At 50.8% G+C, this 22,500-nt stretch overlaps 2 protein-coding genes across 2 annotated transcripts in view; one reads left to right on the top strand and one right to left on the bottom strand.

Annotated features, from left to right (window-relative positions):
* Positions 1 to 53: 53 nt before the first annotated feature.
* Positions 54 to 3,842, bottom strand: slc2a11l (solute carrier family 2 member 11, like). The gene is made up of 12 exons (XM_070850801.1): positions 3,796 to 3,842; positions 3,439 to 3,537; positions 3,108 to 3,268; positions 2,894 to 3,018; positions 2,548 to 2,677; positions 1,879 to 2,027; positions 1,575 to 1,762; positions 1,070 to 1,180; positions 814 to 915; positions 637 to 712; positions 424 to 551; positions 54 to 358 (listed from the first exon to the last, which is right to left on the bottom strand). Exons 1-12 carry the CDS (start codon positions 3,817 to 3,819, stop codon positions 143 to 145), a joined length of 1,509 nt encoding a protein of 502 aa, XP_070706902.1. The 5' UTR covers positions 3,820 to 3,842; the 3' UTR covers positions 54 to 142.
* A 10,034-nt stretch (positions 3,843 to 13,876) lies between these two features.
* The window catches only part of kcnn2 (potassium calcium-activated channel subfamily N member 2), a 21,935-nt gene continuing 13,311 nt past the window's right edge, over positions 13,877 to 22,500 (top strand). Inside the window, exons 1-3 of the mRNA XM_070850699.1 lie at positions 13,877 to 14,683; positions 15,323 to 15,418; positions 22,342 to 22,500. The exon at positions 22,342 to 22,500 is cut by the window's right edge and continues 260 nt beyond it. Coding sequence (XP_070706800.1) covers positions 13,877 to 14,683; positions 15,323 to 15,418; positions 22,342 to 22,500 — 1,062 coding nt within the window. The remainder of the gene's footprint in view (positions 14,684 to 15,322; positions 15,419 to 22,341) is intronic.

Below are 22,500 nucleotides of genomic sequence, written 5' to 3'. Positions count from 1 at the left end.
AAACACACACACACACACACACACAATAAATGAATGTCAAAGTGAAAACAAACTAAGATCTGTGACAAACAGAGTGGATCCACTTTAATGACAGCCGCTCTGTAATAGCACAGATGACCCTTCATGACCTCTGGGAGCACAATCACAGTTTGGTCTCGTGTGTTTGGGCTCCGCTGGCTTTCTGTTCAGACATTTTCTCCCTCTGCGATTCTCCAGACTTGCTGTGCATCCTCTGAAACTCTGCAGCGATCTCCAGCACCGTCCGGTTCCTGGTCTCCGGGACGTTGAACCTCACAAACAGTGCGCAGCCGCCGCAGAAGAACAGAAATATGAGGAAGCAAAAGTAATGCAGAGTGTCCTGCAGAGGAAGCTGAGTCAGTCTGAGTGATGCCAGCTGAACATGTGAAACTGAACAGGACTCACCGCTAAGACGGGGAAGACCATCCCCAGCACAAACAGGCCTGTCCAGTTGAGGCTGCAGGCGACGGTGTATCCAGCTGCTTTGAATGACTGAGTAAAGAGTTCCCCTGGGAGAGGAGATGCTGCTCCAGCTGGGGGAGAACACAGCAGGGGTGTAGACGCTGCAGCGACAGTGAGACCATTATAACAGAGACACCGGGTAAACACGAGCTCTACCTGGTCCGATGGCAAAAAAGAAAATGAAGAAGAAGATGAGGGTCATGCTGCAGTACGGCACCCAGGAGACGTGACTCTGGGGAAAAGCACAGGGAGAACAGCCAGCAGTGTCCTGTAGGGAGGGTCGGGGTGTGCAGAGACAGGCTGCAGGCCGTGGGGGGGTCTGTCGGGACTCACCTGCAGGTACAGAGTGACGGTGAGCAGGACCAGAGTCACAGACATGCCCAGGTATCCTCTGACCAGAAGGACTTTTTTACCTGTGTTCTCAATGATCATGAACTGCAACAGCAGAGCACATTTCAGCAGTGAGCCACCGGGGGGCGCTCTGACTACACATGAGCCATAGATGGTTCAGATTAAAGGGGTGTGTGTGTGTGTGTGTGTGTGTGTGTGTGTGTGTGTGTGTGTGTGTCTGAAAACATGGTGGACTCACACAGGCCACGGAGGTGAACACCTCACACAGGCCTGTTCCCAGAGCCGCGTACCGCAGCTGCTGGTCCTGAATTCCTGCCGCACGAAACACCTCAAAGGAGTAAAAGTAGACCTGGAGAGAAGAGTTTCAATGAGACCTGAGACATTCAGGCCGGAGTTTAACATCCATGATGGGCTGAGAGACGCTCGGCTATTATTTCACACGCCGTTCATGTTGGAAAAGAATAAATGTGTCTGTAGGATGAGGTGAACACATGCTGGTGTGCTCTGACTGGAGAAGTTTGGGCTTTGGGGAGAAATGAAGCATAAATGCCAACTTGAGCTCTTATCAAATGTCACAGATCAAAACTCATCAAACACACCAAACCGTCCGAAATGTGACGGAAGAGCAGCTGAGATCTTTGTCAGCATCCAGAGGCTGAAAGGGTCAAAGGTTGTTTTAGTTTTTTAAACTGTCTCATGAGACAGACGAGAGGCTGTAGGTTTGTGTGTTCGACGTCACTCACAGCGTTGATGCCACAGAGCTGCAATGTGGTGAAGATGACGACGATGGTGAGGAGCTGCCAGCGGACCGCGCGGTTCTGGATCAGCTCCAGCACTGAGTGGCTGCGGACGCTCTGCAGGGTGGCGTTCTCCTCCAGCATCTCCTCCACCTCCCTGCTGCAGTCCTTGTTGCCCCACAGCCTCCTCACAGCTAGGGCAGCACGACAGAGTGGCAGATTAAGGAGGCGACCATCACAGCTTCCTTTAAAAAGGATTTATACTTGGGGGGGGGGGGGGGGGCCTGGAGCCAGAAAGGCCTCCTCACACCTTGTTCGCAGGCCGGGCGGTCTCCTCTGTCCAGCAGCAGGAATCTGGGAGACTCTGGCAGGAAGGACAGGGTGGAGAGCTGCAGCAACGCCGTGAAACCGTTGAAGCCAAGCAGCCAGGGCCACCCCCCCTCTGTGCCGAGTAACTCACTGCAAGGACAACATCATCTTCAGCAGCACGCTACAGGGGAGGGGCCCAGGGCAGTGCTGCACACTAACACTGACTCTGAGGGGTTGCTAACATGCTAACGTTTAGCAGGTATGTTTACCATGTTCTCCACCTTAGTTTAGCATGTTAGCACGCTAAGTTTAGCACTAAACACTCATTTTGTGCTGATGATTCACATACAGTTGATTCTGGGGGGGGGGGGGCATTGATCAGACCAATAGTTGTTGATAGATTTCATTAAAAAATGTCGGTCAGCCTGTAGATGTGTCTGTCTGGATCAGAGTGGCGGACAGACCACCAGAACAGCTGAACGTCTACATTTTCCTAAAACATGTATGTTTTTTATGTTTGATCAGGACTGAAGGTTCCCTCGGCGCTGCCCCCCCCAGGGAGAGGACACCGCTGGTCTCTGAGACACGTCTGTTCACACGTGAGCCGTCATTTGAGCCTCCCACCACCTGAGCCCTTACTTAACTCTCCACAGTATCCGTGACAGCTCACCTGATCCCCAGCAGCTGACCACAGAACTTCCCGAAGGAGATGAAGGTGGAGACGGTCACGCCCACCATCCCTCGCAGCCTCTTGGGGGCGCACTCGGTGAGGTACAGGGTGTGAACCGAGAAACTGACTCCTGGAGGCGCACACAGGGGAATCATACATTTGGAGAAGAGTCAATAAGGATCGATAGCTGGGTGACGAATGGCCGAGGGAACTTAGGAATGTGATAGTGACAAGCATAAATAGAAATCGATCATCTGCAGGGTTAAACGGGCAGCTGAGGGTGATGGAGCGGCCGTCTGTGAAGAAATGAGAGGAAAAGGAGGGTTTGCTCATACAGGCGCTTCACCTGAATTGATTCCGTAGAGAAACCGTCCCACCATGATCATCTCGAAGGAGTTGGCAGTCTGGCTGAGCAGCATCAGCGCGGCTCCGGTTATGGCCACAGCGTTGTTCAGCAGCAGGCACTGCTTTCTGCAGGACACACACACAGAGCTCTGCTCCAAAGCCTGAACATCCAAACGCCTTCTTACTTTGGTGTGTTGGACGGCGCTCACGCTGACCTGCCAAACTTTGACAGCAGCGGACTGATCAGCAGCGACCCCAGTAACCCCCCGATGCAGAAGATGGACACGGTGAAGGACCAGATGAGCGAGAGCTGCCACTGCTCCAAGGTGACGTTGTACCTGCGCCGACACGTCGTGTTCACCAGCTCCTTTATGAACTGGAATCAGCACATGGACCTTTAGCCTCATTTCCACTGCCGTTAATTCAGAAAATCATCTTCAGTATCAAGGTTTCTTTCCCCAAAAAGGCCAAACCGGGGTCGTTACTGCAGCTGTGGAACACATTTTATAAAGAACATTTGACCGTGTGTCAGGTGGGTCTCCTTACAGCTGAGGGGGAGGTCATCACAGACACGTTGAATCCATACTGAAACGTCCCACCAATGCCAGAGACAACAATGGCAGCGATCACTACAGGATAGTCCAGCTGCAGAAACAGTTACAGCGACGAACGAGAGCACGTTTAGTTGGATGTCAAACATGTCGGATCATCACTTTTCCTTTAACGGCTCACATCACTCAGATTATTAGCGTTGCCTCTGCGAGCTGCAGCCAGCACTCCAATCCTGATTAACTAATTAACTGTAGTATTTGGGCTGTTCTTTGTTGAATAGAGCTCATTCTGAACCCTCATCCAAAAAAATATGGGAGGTAGACAAAGGAAATAAATTGAAATATTACCTACCAGGAGCTTCAGGTACTGTGGCATAGCTGGAGTCTGCCCGTTGTCATGTCTGCTGTCCCTCCAGATCATTCACACACCGAAACAGTGCAGCAGATATTTAACTTTGCACTGGAATGATTAACTCTGTGCTCGGGCTGAAGAGGAAATGGAAGAGAAGGAGACAGAAAGCAGAGTCTGCTGTGTGTCACTTCAGTATGCTTTCTTAAGGATCAGTGATGATGACAGACTTTGGACAGACTGTATACTAAAAAAAGTTATTTATTGTCTTGCAATCTCTTTAAAAGCTTGTGGAAACACAAGACGTGATTATGAATTTGGCCTGAAACCAAATGTTTTTTCAGATGTGGAACAAATGAAGAATCGCTCTGCACTGGTGCTCCTCCAGGTCAGGTTTGGTTTCACCAGCCAGCAGCTGCCAGGACCACCGGAAAGTAAGACAATCACAGGAATCTGTGCTGTTAATATGAAGCTAGCAGCCGGTTAGCTTAGCTTAGCATGACAGACAGGCAGGCAGACAGACAGGCAGGCAGACAGGCAGTCAGACAGACAGACAGTCAGGCAGGCAGACAGACAGACAGACAGACAGACAGACAGACAGACAGGCAGGCAGACAGACAGGCAGACAGACAGTCAGACAGCAGTCAGACAGACAGACAGGCAGTCAGACAGGCAGACAGTCAGACAGACAGGCAGGCAGACAGGCAGTCAGACAGACAGACAGTCAGGCAGGCAGACAGACAGACAGACAGACAGACAGACAGACAGACAGGCAGGCAGACAGACAGGCAGACAGACAGTCAGACAGCAGTCAGACAGACAGACAGGCAGTCAGACAGGCAGACAGTCAGACAGGCAGTCAGACAGGCAGGCAGACAGACAGACAGGCAGACAGACAGGCAGTCAGACAGACAGGCAGACAGTCAGACAGACAGACAGACAGGCAGACAGTCAGACAGACAGACAGACAGGCAGACAGACAGACAGACAGACAGACAGGCAGACAGACAGGCAGTCTCAGACAGACAGACAGGCAGGCAGACAGACAGACAGACAGGCAGTCAGACAGGCAGACAGACAGGCAGACAGTCAGACAGACAGACAGTCAGACAGGCAGGCAGACAGACAGACAGGCAGACAGGCAGGCAGACAGACAGTCAGACAGTCAGACAGACAGACAGTCAGACAGTCAGACAGACAGTCAGACAGACAGACAGGCAGACAGACAGACAGTCAGACAGACACTGACAGCCATAACCACTGTAGTAATACAAACATGACTGTTAATGAATAAAATGCCTAATGATCACTTCTGACTAATAACTGTTCTGGGAGCAGTGGGATCCCACAGCAGCAGGTCGTGTACTCTCCCTTTATGCTACATGAATTCCTCTGACGACCCCGAGCGTCTCCACGAGCTGGAAACATTTGGTCCATCTATACCAGAGCGATGCATCGGGCCGTCACCTGCACTGGCGTCACACCGCTGACCTCCAGGAAGGAGCCGACGGACGTCCTGCACCGTCTCCGGCTCTGGATGACGGCACACGGCTGACACAGAGCTCTACAGAGCTGTCAGGACGGCTGCTTCCTGGAGGAGATGAAAGCCTCTGCAGCCGCCAGAGAGGCTGGATTTACACCCAGGAAGGGCTGACGGTGCGTAAAAGCAGGCGTCGTAAACCATTTTTACGTATCATCTGTATCAGTTTATACACAGTAACAGTAACCCGCTCTGAAACCAAAAGGCTGATGCTGCACAAACAGCACGTCACCGCACGCACTCACTGGAGTAATGAGGAACCAGTGAAGCACCTCCTCCCACCAAAACATCATTAAGACACGTCTGAGTGATTAAAACCATTCGGGGGGCTGAAACAGACCCATGTGACAATGATCAAACTAAACACAACCAGCCTGCGATGTGATCAGTCAGTGAAAGGTTTGGAGGAGATGTGAGGGGATCACCAGAGTCCAGTCAGCAGGGTTTGTTCTCTGGGGACCACGAACGTCACGCTAAGAGGTGGTGGTGAGCCGACAGGCTGATGGACGTCACCGTCCCCCGGTAGAAACCTCAGCGCAGGTCAAAGGAAGAAAACCTTTTCTCTCCTGGTCAGTTTTCTGTCGTCATGTGTGACGTCCTCAGTCAGTGGATCTGTGGATAGACCTGTTCCCTCTGTATGAACCTGGCGGTGTTTGGCTGCTCTACGTGGATATATAATTCTATATATGAGCTAAAGGGAGCCACCATGTTCCTGCAGAGCCACAGACAGACAATCAGGGCTCTGAGATCAGCCTGAGGATCATAGTGTGTGAGGAGGGAAAGTGAGAGCAGATACAGATTATAAATGAGAAGTGGAGGATACGCTGCACCTGCCAAAGGCAGAGGAGAAGGATGGCTGGTTTTATAGCCACCGAGAGCGCAGAGAGAAAATGGAAACGCCTGAGACAGAAGGACCGTGCTGAACCATCCTGGTTAAAAAGAACAAAGATGACATTTTAGCCTCCTGCTAACACAGAGCAGCATTACTGTGTGTGTGTGTGTGTGTGTGTGTGTGTGTGTGTGAGGGATCAGTCACCTCACAGCAGCAGCACTTGGTGGTGTTCACATGAGAAGCTGATCCATAAGCAGAGGCAGCATCACTCCGGAGCCTTATTGGCTAATGTTTGCTAAGTGTGAAGCACCATTACTGAGTCACTGTACACACTTTTACTGTTACACATTTACTGGGGGCAGCAGGCTCAGACTGGTATTCATTCATGTGCAGCATTAATCAGTGGAATACACCTTTACTGAAGTCAGCTGAACTGTTTCATCACTTTCTTCCTGGAGTCGTTTGCTAAATGTCACCTCATCCCAATAATGAGAATGTGATTCACTGCTATCCAAGCTTTTCTACAGCTGTGTTGTACCCCGCGTCTTATGTCATTACATTCACGTCCAACAAGCTTCATAAACCTTTAGTGGAAGTTAACGACACCTTGGAAAGGCGTCACCTCTCTGTAACATGGAAACAAGCAGCGGTTGAAGCCACATTAGATGAAATGACTTGTACTCTATATGACAGAGCTCTGCATGAACAACCTCCAGCATTGTTGCTGTGACTGATCGGTGACGCACATCATCAATCAAACCTGCCAAACACCGGCGCTCCTGGAGCCTCTGGTCGACTTTAGGTTTGCTGTGAGGTGGCAGCGTGTTCTCAGTGTGAGTCAGAGCAACACTTGGCAGCAGAAAGAGACGCTCCAGGAGTCGTGCCAAACTGGTAAGGTCCTCCCAAGTAGACAGAGAGTCATGGCAACGCTCGATCCCGATGAATAATGAATGGCTCACAGGTTCACTTTACAAGGAGCTACACACTCGCTATATTCTCTTTATCTGAGTGTGAACTGCAGTCCGGCCGCAGTGACTTCTACCAGCTGATGCTTCTGCAGCTTCTCCTCCACCTCAGCGGGACAATCCCAGTCGGAAACCACATGTTCAACACCTTCCAAACGTAGTCTGAATGTATAATGTATAATAGTGAACGTGACTCCTCCGCTGCTCTTCCGATCACCAGGACAGTCACACTGTTAGCTCTCAGTCACAGTAACACGGCGTGTCCCCACAGTGAGGCCTCAGGCCGGCTGATTACACTGACAGTGAAAACTAGAAGTGATCTTGGGCTTGTCGGGGGTCTGTGTGCCGAGACTCTGCTCCAGTTCAGCTCTAGGAAGCTCTTTAATAACATGTCGTATGTACACCACCGTGTGTTAGTAAAATATATAAAAGTCAATCTGCTCACATCATTACGATGTCGTGGACGCATTTTGCTGAAAGGTTGAGCAGATAATTGATTTATGTACCCATCAGAAGCGATTAGGTTCCCCCACAGCTCACTTTGCTGATTATTTAACATCTTATAGTAGGTTGTGTTTGTTCTGAGCAGTAGCCAAGCTGTCCAGCCACAGTCAGACAGCCGATCTGCTCATGTAAAGGTTATTTGGTGAAGAACACAACCGTAGTCGACTCGGTAAGAGTGGTTTAAAAAAAGCCCCCAACACACGTGAGCCGTCATCAGGGCTCAGAGTCGGCTCATACTCTCTTACAGCAGATGACAAAGACTTTTTATCAGCCGCTCACAAAGAGACATCACGTCAAACGTGTCCTCATAGTGCCAGTCACAGGATCCATGCTGTGATCTCCCATGGCAGGACTTTAACGAGAGGATGCTGTTAATAATAATCACAATGTTCAGACATGTCAAACGTGTGTTTGTGAAGTAAGCAGACCAAAGAGTGACCGTGGACGCACACACCTCAGTCATGTGACCAGAGCGGACTTCCTGTCTGTGTGCACCCTCCTGATCACAAATGACAAAATGACAAACGCAGCAGCGTCCCTGTGCTCGTGGACATGCAGCTGAAACCTGAGAGTGTAAATCCCTCGGTGGGTGCCGCTCCGCCGGGGCCCTGAGCGTGGCTCTTAAACCAGATTGCCAGTAAATCTCCAGCTCAGCACAAATGGCTCCTCTGTCAGCTGTGACGCGCCTCCAAGCGTCTGTGGATTCAGGTGTCAGCGACACGAGAGGAGGATCTGCAGTGAAAACAGCTGCAGAACGCTGCCGTGTCTCTGCAGTCAGCTGTCCATATGACTCCGAGCTAAATAAACCATGTTCGCTTCATTTCGGCACCATGGAGGCAAAGATGGGGGGAGGTTTTCTACACAGTTTCACTTTTTATTCATGTCACCGCTGGTTGTTCTGCTGTTCATCCAGTGAACGGAGTTCTTCCTCTGTGGTGTTTCTGTAGTGGTCATGTGACCTTCGTGTCTCCTCTTCTGTGCTCTGAAAACTACCGTATGAATAAAGCACCTGGGACCTCTTTTTATCCTTTGTCCTCCAGGAGAATCCTCCTCCTCATCTCCTCTCCTCCTCCTCCTCTCTCTGTTTTTATCTCCTGTCTGTGTCAGACTACCAGACTGGTTCATTCAGTGGATAGTGTGTAATAAGAGTGTTGGTGGTTTTTCACAGTTAACATGAATATTTATGACTCCTGTGAGTTTTAGTTAACTTTCTGTCATCCTCAGTTCTAAAAGTAGTCCCTGTGGTGTCCCCTCCCCCGGCTAAAAGAAGCAGCACCACTTGGCCTTTGACCAGTACAGGATCTATAATGTGGACTGATTTATTGTTTAATATCAGACTGGTGTCACACATTCAGACTCCTGGGGGGTCTGAATCACTCTACAGTCTGACCCGTTCTGTGGTGGAGCCCATGAGCCTGTGGGCGGCATGCAGACGACACTGGAAGCACTGGAAGCACTGGAAGCACTGGAAACACTGGAAGCACTGGAAACACTGGAAGCACTGGAAACACTGGAAGCACTGGACGCACTGGAAACACTGGAAGCACTGGAAACACTGGAAGCACTGGAAGCACTGGAAGCACTGGAAGCCTGAGTTCGCTGAGACCGAACCTGCTGTGCTCGTGATGAGCAGCAGAAAACGTCCAGACGGACAAACAGCAGCTCTTAGCACAGATTCATGTAATAAAACTACAATGATAATAGCAGAGTTAAGAATTCACATTATTCTCAACCACACGAACACCGGGGAAAACAAAAGAATGAAATATTAAGACCATTATTTCTGCTTTGGCCTGAACAACATGCAGAAGCCTTTTCACTCTCCTGCTGAAGCAAAACATCAACATTTTCTGGAGCTTTCTCTGCGTTAATAATTCATTTGTAAGGACACGGTGTGAATATTTGTCCACGGAACATTCAGACTGTAAAACATCAACATGACCATTAAAGTTTCATTTGATTTAACCCACTAAAAGTCCCACAATCTGTGCAAGCAAAGGGTTTGTTTACCGTCAATGACCAAAGAAACCGCAGTGCCGACGGAGCGGTCCTCAAAGGTCCCTGCAAAATAACACACCACAATCACCAGAGACGTGAGGACTTCAGTCCTGGTCCCAGACTCCAGCGTGGTTGAGGGAGGACTGCAGTGGGTCTGACAGATCAGGTCTTGGATCCTCAGGCCTCCAGAGGCAGAGAGGTCAGAAGAGTCTGCAGCAAAGCACCACAGCTGAGATGGAGTCTGTCAAGTCAGGAGACAACAGATCTTAGAAAAGGAATCAACTATTCTAACCTTTGTTCCTCACGATGAACTAGCACCAGGTGAGTGTGTCGCCCACGCACACAGTCAGATTAGTGTTTCAAAGAGGACACGCTCAGATCCACCACATGAACACACTCTAAAGCAGGGGTGTCCAAACTACGGCCCGCGGCCCAACTACGGCCCGTGCTCCAATTTTCACTGGCCCGCAGGAAATTCTAAAACTGTATTGGAACACGGCCCACACGTGGAACCTGCACTGGACTGTGTTGTACTTCTCAGTCTCACCACTAGGTGGAGTAACGGTCTTTGAACGAGGCAGCTTCTCTATAAAATGAGTAATAGAAGAAGAAATGTGCTACAGGTGACCCAAAATGGCAGAATTAAGGAAACGTAAGAGAGCAGGTGAGAGTAGAAAGTTTGAGACGCAGTGTGCGATCAGAGCACAGCTAATAACTAATGAAGATCACTTTTACATTACGGAGGAGCTGCTGGATGTTAGCAGGCTAAAGAGCACCAGGACAGGTGAGGATGTATTTGAAGCTGGGCCAGGTGCAGTTGGCATGATGGGACTTAAATGGGACGAGCTGTGTGGAGGTACGATGGATGGAGCTCCAGCTGGGACAGGTGAGCTCAAAGGAATCTACGGTGTCCACCGAGGGGCAAGTAAGTGGAGGTGAGGTTGTTAATTTGAGCACCAGGTTTAGTGGATCTCACTGATCACCTGATCACACTGAACAAGAGCCTACAAGGCAAAGAGCAGCTTGGACCACAACTAATAAATGAAAGCCCACTGATGGAAAGGCTGTTTTTTTTTCTTGAATCATATTCAGCTATCAAGCAGAATTTACCTCCATTAAAGTTAAAGTGAGCAGTATAGCTCACTCCCAGTGACCGGCCCAGCCCTTTGTATGTTTTTCTCCCCCTCGGGGAAAACAGTTTGGACACCCCTGCTCTAAAGGTTTCCTGGTGATCGTCACTGCTGCTGGACACGAGCAACACAGAAAACCTTCACCATCATCCTCCATCACAGCCACCACCTTTGTCCTCCTCACCTCACCTGAGGCCTTCAGAGAGCAGAATGAAACACAGCTTAAGATATTTATCATCGGGGGGGTCGATGTTCCTGCAACAGCCACAGTTTCTCCTGAAGATAAACCCACAGGAGCTCATCTGAGGACACCTGAGGACATCTAAGGACACCTGAGGACACCTGAGGACATCTGAGGACACCTGAGGACATCTAAGGACACCTGAGGACACCTGAGGACATCTAAGGACACCTGAGGACACCTGAGGACACCTGAGGACATCTAAGGACACCTGAGGACATCTGAGGACATCTGAGGACACCTGAGGACATCTGAGGACACCTGAGAACATCTGAGGACACCTGAGAACATCTAAGGACACCTGAGGACACCTGAGGACATCTAAGGACACCTGGTGAGAAACTTCTCATACAGAGAAGAATTCAAACAGATTCACGTCGATGGTTTAAACTATCAGACAAACACTCAGTGAGTCTGTTCAGTTTAAATCTGATTTGAGTCTGCAGCTGTTTTAAACCCTTCTTGGTAACTAAAGGGACGACGGACCGCAGCTCTCAGAGAGGAAACAGTGACGGAGACCCTCCCTCCCCCACATCAGACTCTCTGTGGCTCCGTTCATTCAGACTGCATGATGCAGATCAGCAGTAGTGACTGAAGTGAATCATCAGTGAGATCAGACTGCCTTCTTCTGGAGGGGGGGGGCGTTGTGAGTGCTTTTGCACTTCAGGAGGTTCGGGAGGAGACTCTCAGTGAAACCTTTAGTTTAGGGAGCCGTTGGTGTTCTGGTGGTCTTAACGGACCAGAGGAAGTCGGTTTGCTCTCTTCGCCTCGCTCCACATCTTTCTGTCTGCTTGTCAGGATGATGAGGACAGCAGGTAAACCTACACAGGTAAATTCATACAGAAACCTTTACATTTAGCTCTGTTCATGAATTCTGTTGGTGTTTTACAGGTGATCTGATGCCTGATGTTCTCCCTCTCTGCTTTCTGCAGGACTCCTGTGTGGACGTCACAGCTCTCTGTGCTTTGAAACACCTGTCCGCTGCACACCTGTCCTTCATAACGCTCAGCTGGAGACATGACTGTGAGGTTTCAGCGTGTGGCCCCCATGATGCAGCTCACTGCATCCTGAATCCATCGGTGGTTTTAGTGAACCTCCACCACTGGGGGGCGCAGTAACAGCTCCGCAGACACTAACACAGGGCATGAATGAGTAATCTGTGTGGGACTAATGAGTGCACTTCTGCTAATTATAGTGACTTGATCATAAATCTCTAACTGTTTTTGACGGTGTAAAAAGAATGGGGGGGGGGGGTCACAAAACACCTACTGCAGAAAAATCCATGATAGAAATACAGATGGGAAACAGTGTTAGTAAGAAATTAATAAATGATATGACATCTTCCTCTGTATGAGCACACATAACTCTCTAGAGGTTCACATATTTAGATGGAAAATAATAACCAGGTTCTTTAGAACACCAGCAATAATGTTATTGTTATTATAATATTATACTATTCTTATTCTTTTGGAGCTGTGTGTAACAAAAAGCAATTTCCCCCTGGGGATTATTAAAGTAATTCTGATTCTGATATCCAGAATGGGACCGAAGCATCCCAACACCTGCATGATGCTGCTCACACTCATACGTCTTATATATCATAATATAGATATTATATCTAGGTTTGTTCGGGAGGTGTTTGATGCCCTCCGTCTGATATCCCAGAGGACGTCACAGTGGCTCTACTGGGAGTAGATGATCAGAAATATCTGTTTAATAGTTCAATATCTGTGAAAACGTTTCACAGCGGAAAAGGAAAAAACGGTATAAAGTGCATAAATCATAGGGAGGTTTGACCCTGGGGTGTTTCTGTGTCCTCCTCGTGTTCTTCTAATAATCAGGCTCAGGTGGTGGGGGGTGCTGATGTTCTCCCGTGCCCATCAGTCTGTGATGCAGACTGTCTTCATTCACTGGATCCCTCTCACAGATGGGGGAGGGTGGGGGTGGGGGGGGCAGGCTTCCGGCTCGGGAAGGTGGGGGTGTCACGTGGTGTGAGGGCCTGGCCAATCAGGAGTAAGTGCGCATTGCGATCCTGTGCAGAGGATCTGCTGATCAATGAGCGAGCGGAGCTGAAAGTTGGTCGGTGGAGGAGTGAGAGCAGAGCTCCGCCCGTTCAGAACTCCGTTCACATTTTCCCTGTTTTAAGCAGCGCTCCGTCCGTTCAGAACTCCGTTCACATTTTCCCTGTTTTAAGGGTCCTCACAGGGCTCAGCTCTGCTCTGATGATGTTCACACACACACACACACTCAAACACAACTCAAACTCAAACTCCCATGTTAGATGAACCTGCCGGGTGTCTTTATGCCCCCCCCCCCCCGGCTCTGAAATAACTCTTGTCCTCCACTAATAACGCAGCCACCAGCGGTCACATCAGTCTGCGGCTGCGGACACGAGCCCCCCCACATGTGGGTCCGCACGGTCACGTGGCCAGTGGGCTGAATGTAAATCAGAGAGATGCGCGCGTGTTCCACAGATCAATACAGAGGAAATGAGCAGGAGCAGGTCTGACATTATCAGAGAGGGAGGGGGGCAGGGGGCACCTTAATGTGCTCTGGTCTCTACTTTTAAAAGCTGAACTTCTCTCTGTTGGTTTTCTCTCAGTGAGGGGGGGGGATATAAAGGGAGCCCAGGTTGTGCTGATCCTGATGAAACGAGGCCGGGCTTCACTTCTCATGGTTGCAACCTGTTCATGACGTCGTGGCAGTTGTTTTGGTCCCCTCTGCCCAATCGGAGACTCCGCTCTCTTCCTACCGGAGCCGAAATGGGTCTCTTCCTGCAGCGGCTCCGTCCTCCCGTAAGCACCATAACGCCCTTCGTGGGGTGCTCCGTGGTCCCCGGCTGCTGCTGCTGCTGCTTTAAACGGCAGCACTGACATGGAAACCCCACTGCAGCTGCACAACGATTTCTTCCCAGAGCAGCAGCTCCAGCACTGTCGGTACCAGCACTACTGCGGGCGGGAGGAGCGGCTCGGCAAGCAGCACGAGCGATGCTGCACCTGCAATAACTGCACCTGTGAGGCGAGAAAAAGCCTCGTCTTCCGCGGGACGTCGCCGACCACTGTGGGAACTTTGAGGACGCCTTCGGAAACGTCTTCGAGACAAGGCTGCCAGTACAGCGTGTGCGAGTTCACACCCTCTAGTCATGGTAGTTCATCCAGGCACCATCCTCCTCCTCCTCCTCCTCACCATCCTCCTCACCACCACCACCAGCAGCAGCAGCAGCAGCAGCAGCAGCAGTGCCGGGGCAGCCTGGGCAGCAGCCACAAAGACACTAACTCCTACAATGAAACAGCCATGAGCAGCTGCAGATACAACGGCGGCGTCATGCGGCCGCTCAGCAACTTGAGCTCGTCCCGCAGAAACATACACGAGTTTGATTCCGAGTCCCAGCCGCTGCAGCCCATCTCCGCCGCAGATGCGTCGGACACTTTGGTTTCCAAGCCGGAGAACAATTCCACCACCCTGATGCCTTACGCATCGGGGGACGGGGGGGGAGGCTGCAGCCACGGGGGCGGCAAGTCTGGGAAGAAGAAGAACCAGAACATCGGGGAGAAGCTGGGGCACCGGAGGGCCCTGTTCGAGAAGAGGAAGCGGCTCAGCGACTACGCGCTCATCTTCGGGATGTTTGGCATCGTTGTTATGGTTATAGAGACCGAGCTCTCCTGGGGGGCCTATGGAAAGGTGCGTATTTTCTCCGCTCGGGGGGGCTCCTTCACATTCAAACTTGTGCAAAAACAAAAGTCTGTGTGTGTGTGTGTGAGAGGCAGCAGAGGCCACTTTAAACAGCACAGCTCTCTGTCCAACAGGCCGCTGACATGGAGGGGACCCCCCCCCACACACACACACACACACACATACACACTCACACACACTCACAGTCACACACATAGACACACACACACACTCACACACATACACACACACACACATACACACACACACACACACATAGACACACACACACACACATAGACACACATACACACACACACATAGACACACACACACATAGACACACACACTCACACACACATAGACACACACACACATAGACACACATACACACACACACATAGACACACACACACATAGACACACACACTCACACACACATAGACACACACACACACACACACTCACACACACATACACACACACACACACATAGACACACACACATACACACACACACACACACACATACACACACACACATACACACACACACACACACACACACACACACACACACACACTCTGAGGGTGACTGTGTCCTGATGTTCTGTCCGGCTCGGCTTTAGTGTTGTTGCTCTTTTCCAGGAGTCGCTGTATTCATTAGCTCTAAAATGCCTGATAAGCCTTTCTACAATCATCCTCCTGGGGCTGATTATCATCTACCACGCCAGAGAGATCCAGGTAACCTCCCCACACACACACACACACTCTGCCTGTCTGTTAAACTGTGCATGTTGGAGCCTCAGTGAGGACAGTGAACGCCTCATCACATCCAGTCACTGCTCCCCTTAGCACACACACACACACACACACACACACACACACACACACACACACACACACACACACACACCACAGGTTTGGTGTCAGTGTCCAGGTCAGGAGGATCCTCTCTGACCTGGAGGGGTTTCAGTGTGTCTGCAGCCCCCCCCCCCGTCTGAGGGCTCTGAGGGTTTTAAGGCACACTTCATCAGACAGTTTGATGGGACTTAGCGGCTCCTCGGGGGGATCAGAGGACGGATCCAGACTGGGGGGGTCCCCTGGGGTGCTCCAGCACTGGGACAGCTTTACGACCTTGTCTCAGCCCCAGAATGAACGAACAATGCTTCAGAGCTTCACTCTGTCACAAAGGAAAGAAAGAACGTTTCTAAAATCACCTGAATGGATCCTTTGAAACACGCGGCTGTGTTTCTCAGCTGCTCCTCAACATGCAGAAGAGCTTTTAGTCAAACAGAAAATCTCACATTCAGTCATCCTGAGCATCAGCTGCATCAGCCTAGTTGGTATATTTAGTGCTCACAGGTCCCGGGGGGGGTATCAGTAAAACGCGTGGCCCCCCCTTTCTTTAGCAGGGATGATAGAGATGCACAGACATCAGGCCCCAGCAGCTGTGAGGAAATTAGAGCTCGCTGTAAGTTTGCATCAGAGTATCAGATTCTGTCTTCGCTCCCCCCGCACCTTTTCCTCTAATCCTCTGTGAATTATTTAATTCATAAACTGAGCTTCTCCTCCTCTCGCTTGTGCAAACTCCCCTGGACACTAAGTAACGGTGCCCGGTGTGTTTCCTCGGTCCTCCGGTTAGTGTCTTCTGTGACGGATCGTGTCCGGCTGGGGGGCAGGTTTACGGCCCGCTCACATTCACGATGCTTCAGACTGTGCTGCACCGACTCAGATCTTCAGATAGTCTGATAGTCAGATAGTCTGAGACCCTCCGGTCCAAACACAGGGGAGCTGAGGCCTTCTCTCTCCGTTCCTGTAACTGTTGTAGCTGCACATGGAGCCCAGAGGACGGCTGCTTCAGACCTCTATCATCCTGTCACTCCACATCCAGAACTCTTCTCCTCCCTCTCTGCCATCACGTTTCCTCTGCTGCTGACCTAGAAAACTTTATTAAGGCAATTGTTTTGCTCAGCGTTGATTACTGCAGAGTACTTCTCACCACGACTCCCCTCTGATTTATCCCCACTTTATTCAGCAGCCAAACACTTAAAGGAATCAGAAAACATCATCACGTCACTGCGGCCTCTCTGATGAGGAGGTCCGACTCCTCCGGTCCCCTTTGGACCGAGCTGCTCCGTCCTCTCCTCCTCACAGCGTTTACTCTGCAGCCACCCCCGTCCTGCCTCAGGGCCCGCCGGGCCTGCTGGTGCTGCTCTGGCATTAGCTGGTTCCCACAGACCGGCATATGTGCTTTCACACACACACACACACACACACACTGTCACACACTGTCACACACTGACACACACTGACAAATAGATCCTTCCTAATGACACACACGTGCACACACAGCAGCTCTGCATGTTTCCTCATCACTCATTTCTTCATCTGAGCCTGATAGAAAAACGACTGTTCGTGTTCACGTTAAAAGGTTTGAATTGTTTCAGTTCAGTGAATCCACGTCTGTCCCAGACGTAGAGACATTTAGAGGAGAGCTGATTTAGTGATCTAACAGTTTAAAATACTGACGATAATAAAAACTGATATCCTCTTTTTTATTCGACACATTCTGCCGCCTACATTACCCACAATGCAACTCAGCTGCCTTCAGGTCAGGTGGGGGTTTAGGTGAGTTATGCTAGTAGCAGCTAACGTCACCCGGAGCAGCGGTCGGGCCTCGGAGGTCCCGCCAGTGCTGACTCAAGTGACATCACCTGAGGCAGTGTCTCAGACCCCCCCCCCAGTGGAGTTCCTCTTTAAAGATGAGCTGATTTTGTTTCACACTTCTCCACTTCTGACTTCAGACATTAGAAAACTGGGCTGCTCTGCCGGTGGCGAGCGAACGGACTGTGACAGAAACAGACCTCCTCAGAAACACCTGAAGAGTCACGGTAGTGTCGTACACGTTTCCCCGTGAGCTCCTGCAGATTAAGCAGACAGATTGAGCGTGCACACCCATGTGCACCCACAGTCAGACGCAGACGTGTCGGGATGATGAAACATTTCCTCCACTTCAAGCCCCTTAAAACTGATTTGGTTGTCGGGCTCGGCAGAGCAACGGGAAGTCTTCCTCCCCAGAGCGGATGGAGGACACGCCAGCTGTCATGTGAACAGTTCAGGGACACGTGTGCTGACCTCCTGACTGACTGATGAGCAGACGTCCTCAAACGTTAGCGGCCTGATTCGGGCTCACTGGTGTCTGTTCTGACAGCTGGAGAACCGCCTGAGGAATTTTTAGACTTCTGGGTAGAGTTGGAGTTTGCCGTGCTGGCAGGCAGCGACTTCCTGTACAGTAGGAGAGGAGACGGGGAGGTTAGAGCGTGAGGCTGCTGCCTGACTTTGATTTGTCATTGTCAGAATCTGATGTGAGAGCGTCTTCCTGCTTGATGAGTTCACCTTATTCCCAAACAGACAGAAAGTGACAGTTTGAGAGTTTTCTCTCCTGCCTACATCAGAGGCTCTTTGCCGACGGCCATTTGTGTTCAGGCCATCGCTGTGTCGTTGTACCTTGTGATGACAGTTCTGCTGACTTCTCTTAAACTAATGCAAAACGCTTTGGGGGCTCTTCTGTGTTTGATGTGTGCTGCTGTGATAAAAGCCGGCGCGGATGTTTCACACAGAGATACGTTCTGCAATCTGCAGAAAAGATAAAATAGCAGCACACCAAAGCGAAGCTGTGCCAGAGCCAGACTTGGCCGAGCCGCCGGGGCCGGTGTGTTTGTGTCAGAGATCTGGTGTAACTGCAGGAGACGCTCTGCATTCCTCACAGTGAAATCTGTCCTGCACCTGAGACTCCAGACCGGAGTCAGATAACCGCCGCTGCCTGGTGACCTCAATGTTTTCACTGAACGCACCGGCTTTCAAGGGCAGAGACGCTGCGCCTCCCACAGGGCCGAGGATCCTCGGCATGATTTATTGATGGCCTTCGCTAAATTGTGACTTAAAACATGCAGATGATTTTGGCTCATTAATGCGAGCGGCTTAAAGAAGGACGGATTCCTACGAGCTCTGACTTTGGCTCACGCAGGATTCACTTTGCTCGGTCACAAGAGTAAATATGCAAATGTGAGACTTCATTTCATTCATTTCAGAGACAAAAGCGAACTGGAGGCAGCGGCCTCAGATTTACTCAGCAAAGTGGCCTGTTAGTGGCTCACTTTGATATCATAAATAAACTACTGCATTAATGTCTGATTGGACGAACCTCTCAACCTAATTCTCTAATGAGATTGAGCGATTTCATTCCCACTGACAAGATATATGTTCCCATCTCCACATTACACAGATTAAATATTGAGCTGGACTCCATTAGTTATATTGAGCGCAGTGAAACCAGTAACCAACCCAGCAGGCAGCGCAGGTGAGCCCCTCTCAGGCAGGTACGCGGGGATGATGTCAGGACATATTCAGCCCGCCGCCAACGAAACGGTCCCATGATGCACTCTGAGTGATTAGACTGTACTTTACTGTCCCGAGCCAATCAGAGCGCAGGCCGGCGGGGGAGGGGTCGAGGTCTTGATGAGCACAGGTGCACACACGTGGTGTTTGTGTGTGTCGGAGCTTATAGGGTAACAGGACATAAACAATTCAAAGGTATTTAAAGGGTCAGTCCACCCAGAACTAGGAAAAGGAAACCGTGCCGTGTGAGCGCGTCCGACTCTGCACATGTTCGGACGTGTTCACACTTTGATTCACAGCCATGAACCTTTGTGATGTTCGTCGGAGGATGAAGCCCTCTGACCTCGTTCCCTGTAGCGCCCCCATCAGGAGGAACCGTGGCGTCCTCTGTGATCCCTGAACATTTCATCACCAGGTCAAATATGTAGTGATCGAACCCCTGCAGCCCCCTGCTGAATTATTTAACTCTAACGTGGTCCCACTTGCTAACCCTGTGGTGGCATGTTGATGTTAGCAGCCAGCTAAAGGCCGACCCCCCCGGGCTCTCACTCTCCTCCTCTCATACTTCCAGGTCTGTGGGGGCTGTTGGTGCTTTCAGATCAACTCATCTCTGCTTTTTTGACAGTTTCTGTGTCCCTGAACGCACCGATGCTTCATTCATACTGTAACCACACACGAGCTAAATATGGGATCACCGTCCGAGGCTCAGAGCCGTCCAGGTTTTCACTTGCTGCGTGTGAATTATTCGTCAGCATCCTGTAACTAATTTAAACGTGTGCTGTTTGCTCGGCTTGCCCCCCCCCCCGTCACACTGTGACATGATTTAAAACTCTCTGTACGGTTTCTGCAGACGGACTTTCCTGCCTCTCCGTCATAACTGTGGGCCGCGCTGCCTGCATGGAATATTTGATGCTGCGAGGTAAAGGGCCCTGGAGGATTGTGTTTCAGGTCATCCATTACCATAATTGCTTTTACCCACCAAGTAGGCTTTCCTTATGCAACCTGCGCTTAAATGTTTAATCACTTTGTTTTGAGGCAACAAACTTTGTAACTGCTTTTGACAGGACGCGTTAGCTGTTTAAAATGTGAAATAAAACGCTGCCTGTGCTGTGGTCAAACAAAGGATTCAGCTGCTTTCAGAGGCCTAACTCTGTAAGTAAGACAGCGTGGCCGAGCGCAGCCCCAGCTTGTGTTTCCGTGTCTTCATTACACTGCGCTGGAAGGCCCGACAGGACGAGCGTGGTTAGAGTTACACACTTCTCTGACAGATGTCACTGTGTTAAAGGAGCTCAGTGTCACTCCACTGATATGAACAACTGCCTCTGAAAAATTCATCCATGTGTTTTCTGTGTTTGGGGAAACTGATTGTAGCCGAACAGGCGGTGAGGCTTTGTGGGGACACGTGTTCGCCTGCTGCGTCTCTGCTGTGATGTGCCAGCTCGCTGGCAGCTGATATTTCTGGTGGCTGCTGGACGCAGAAGAGGCTCTGAAGCTATAATAAGCATGCAGTGTTTGCTGTTTGAGGCTGTCAGGCTGTAACTCTTATTGTCACTCTTATTGATTTCTCTGGGCGCTTTCTTTGTCCTTGAGTGGAGCGTGTTGGACGGGGGCTTTCTTCTCCCTGTGAGAAATATGACTGTTTGAGAAATTCAATTTTATGTAACGTATCACTGCTAAATTTACGATCTAGGTCACTGATCCCATTAGCCCTCCAGGATTGGGACAGTTTTTTACTTCTGTAATGAGAAATTCCAAATTAAACTAAATGGAGACTCGTTGGCACGAAGCCGAGTCCTGATGTGAGCGTCCACACTGAGGTGAACATTTCCCTTCTCTTGGAAGCAGCGCTGCAGATCCAGGACAGCACACACTTCAGGGACTGAGAGGAAACTGGATCACACATTTAACTTGTCATAATGTGGAATAAAGTGACGGCAGCGTCCGACTGTGCACTGATGACGTGCTCCTTTCGAGGCCTGGTAACTATCTGCAGACACTTATTTATAGGCCCATAGATCATCTATGATCTATGGGCCTATAGATCTGCACCACTGACCTCACCAGAGCCTACGGACTGAGTCCATGCAGTCCCTAACCTTAACACATGGCACCGTCCCTCATGGGGGGAGTCGTTGGGTCTTAACTTAAGAGTTTGGTCTGAGCTGCTCTTCCTGGGAGGGGTCCTGAGGAGACGCTGCTTAGCACCGCAGCCTCCAGTCTTTCTGTGTGGAGTTCACCGGTGGGTTTGGTTAAACTGTGTGTGTGTGTGTGTGTGTGTGATTGTCCCCCCCCGAGGCCTTCAGGCTGAGCAGACCTGTTCCTGTTAGACTGAAGCGAGCAGTTAGCAGCCTCTGAGTATCTTCCAGTCCTTTCCCGAGCATATTAAGGAGGCTTCTGCTCTCAGGGCGAAAACTAGACTTCTCTCTGCTGACAGCCACACTCTGTGAGATATCTCCTGCCGGCGGCGGCGTGCAGGCGGAGGACCTTGAGGTGATTGAGTGGACGGAGCAGCAGCAGCTGTGGAGGAGTGTCGGAGTCACAGAGAGGAATGACCTGACAAACGCAGGGAAGCTAATACAGTCTGATGGTATTTAATCTGCAGCTTCACCTGCAGATACAGAGATACACGGGTCTGTGGGGGGGGGGATCCTCTGACTGGAGATCAGTGCGGGCGGGGCTGAAGGTGAGGGAGGGGAGGAGCAGGAGGAGGTGACCCTGTGAGGACGGAGGGGGGGTGGGGGGTGATGACGTCCTCCCACCCCGAGGTCCCCAGAGGACGGCCTGCCCTCTGCTGGGGGGGGGGGCCCTCCATGACCTGGTGCTAATGTGGCTGAGGCAGATGATCTCATCACTGTCATGTCACACTGTGACAGCGGGGGGGGGGGGGGCAGAGCAGGGGGGGGCAAAGGTTTGTCCCGTCTCAACATTATTTTTCAAACAGCCTCAGACACACAGAGGTGATGCTTCAGTGCTGTAGCCTTCATCAGACCACCCCCCCCCCCATCCTCTCTGATGTTTATGAGCTTGTCTGGCTGCACCTCCCCCCCCCCCCCCCCCCCCCCCCCCCCCCCCGTGTTCTTTGGATCAATGTGATTCTCTTCTAAATAGCTTCACGTGCTTCTGCCATTTGTCTTCAGTGGCCAACAAAAAAAACTCAGTGACTGCTGCTCTAATGGGGTTTCGGGGGTGGGGGGTGGGGGGTGGGGGGTCCTGTAGCTGCTGTGATGGAAATGCTGCCTGTGTGTCTCCCTGAACTCTCCTCACAGTTATTCATGGTGGACAACGCGGCCGATGACTGGAGGATAGCCATGACGTACGAGCGCATCTTCTTCATCTGCCTGGAGATCCTGGTGTGCGCCATCCACCCCATCCCAGGGAACTACACCTTCACCTGGACCGCGCGCCTGGCCTACTCCTACGTGCCA

This window comes from Pempheris klunzingeri, chromosome 19 (assembly GCF_042242105.1).
Source record: "Pempheris klunzingeri isolate RE-2024b chromosome 19, fPemKlu1.hap1, whole genome shotgun sequence".
Classification (NCBI taxonomy): domain Eukaryota; kingdom Metazoa; phylum Chordata; class Actinopteri; order Acropomatiformes; family Pempheridae; genus Pempheris; species Pempheris klunzingeri.
The sequence above is the reverse complement of the archived record's forward strand: the minus strand, read 5'-3'. Positions and strand labels throughout refer to the sequence as shown.

Bases quoted from the DNA above. Each gene is read 5' to 3' on its own strand.
- slc2a11l (XM_070850801.1), bottom strand. From the start codon at position 3,819: ATGCCACAGTACCTGAAGCTCCTG. The intron at 2,028-2,547 runs GTGAGCTGTCAC...TTGTCCTTGCAG, and splicing joins GGTCAGCTGCTGGGGATCAG to TGAGTTACTCGGCACAGAGG. The intron at 916-1,069 runs GTGAGTCCACCA...CTGCTGTTGCAG, and splicing joins TGTTCACCTCCGTGGCCTGT to TTCATGATCATTGAGAACAC.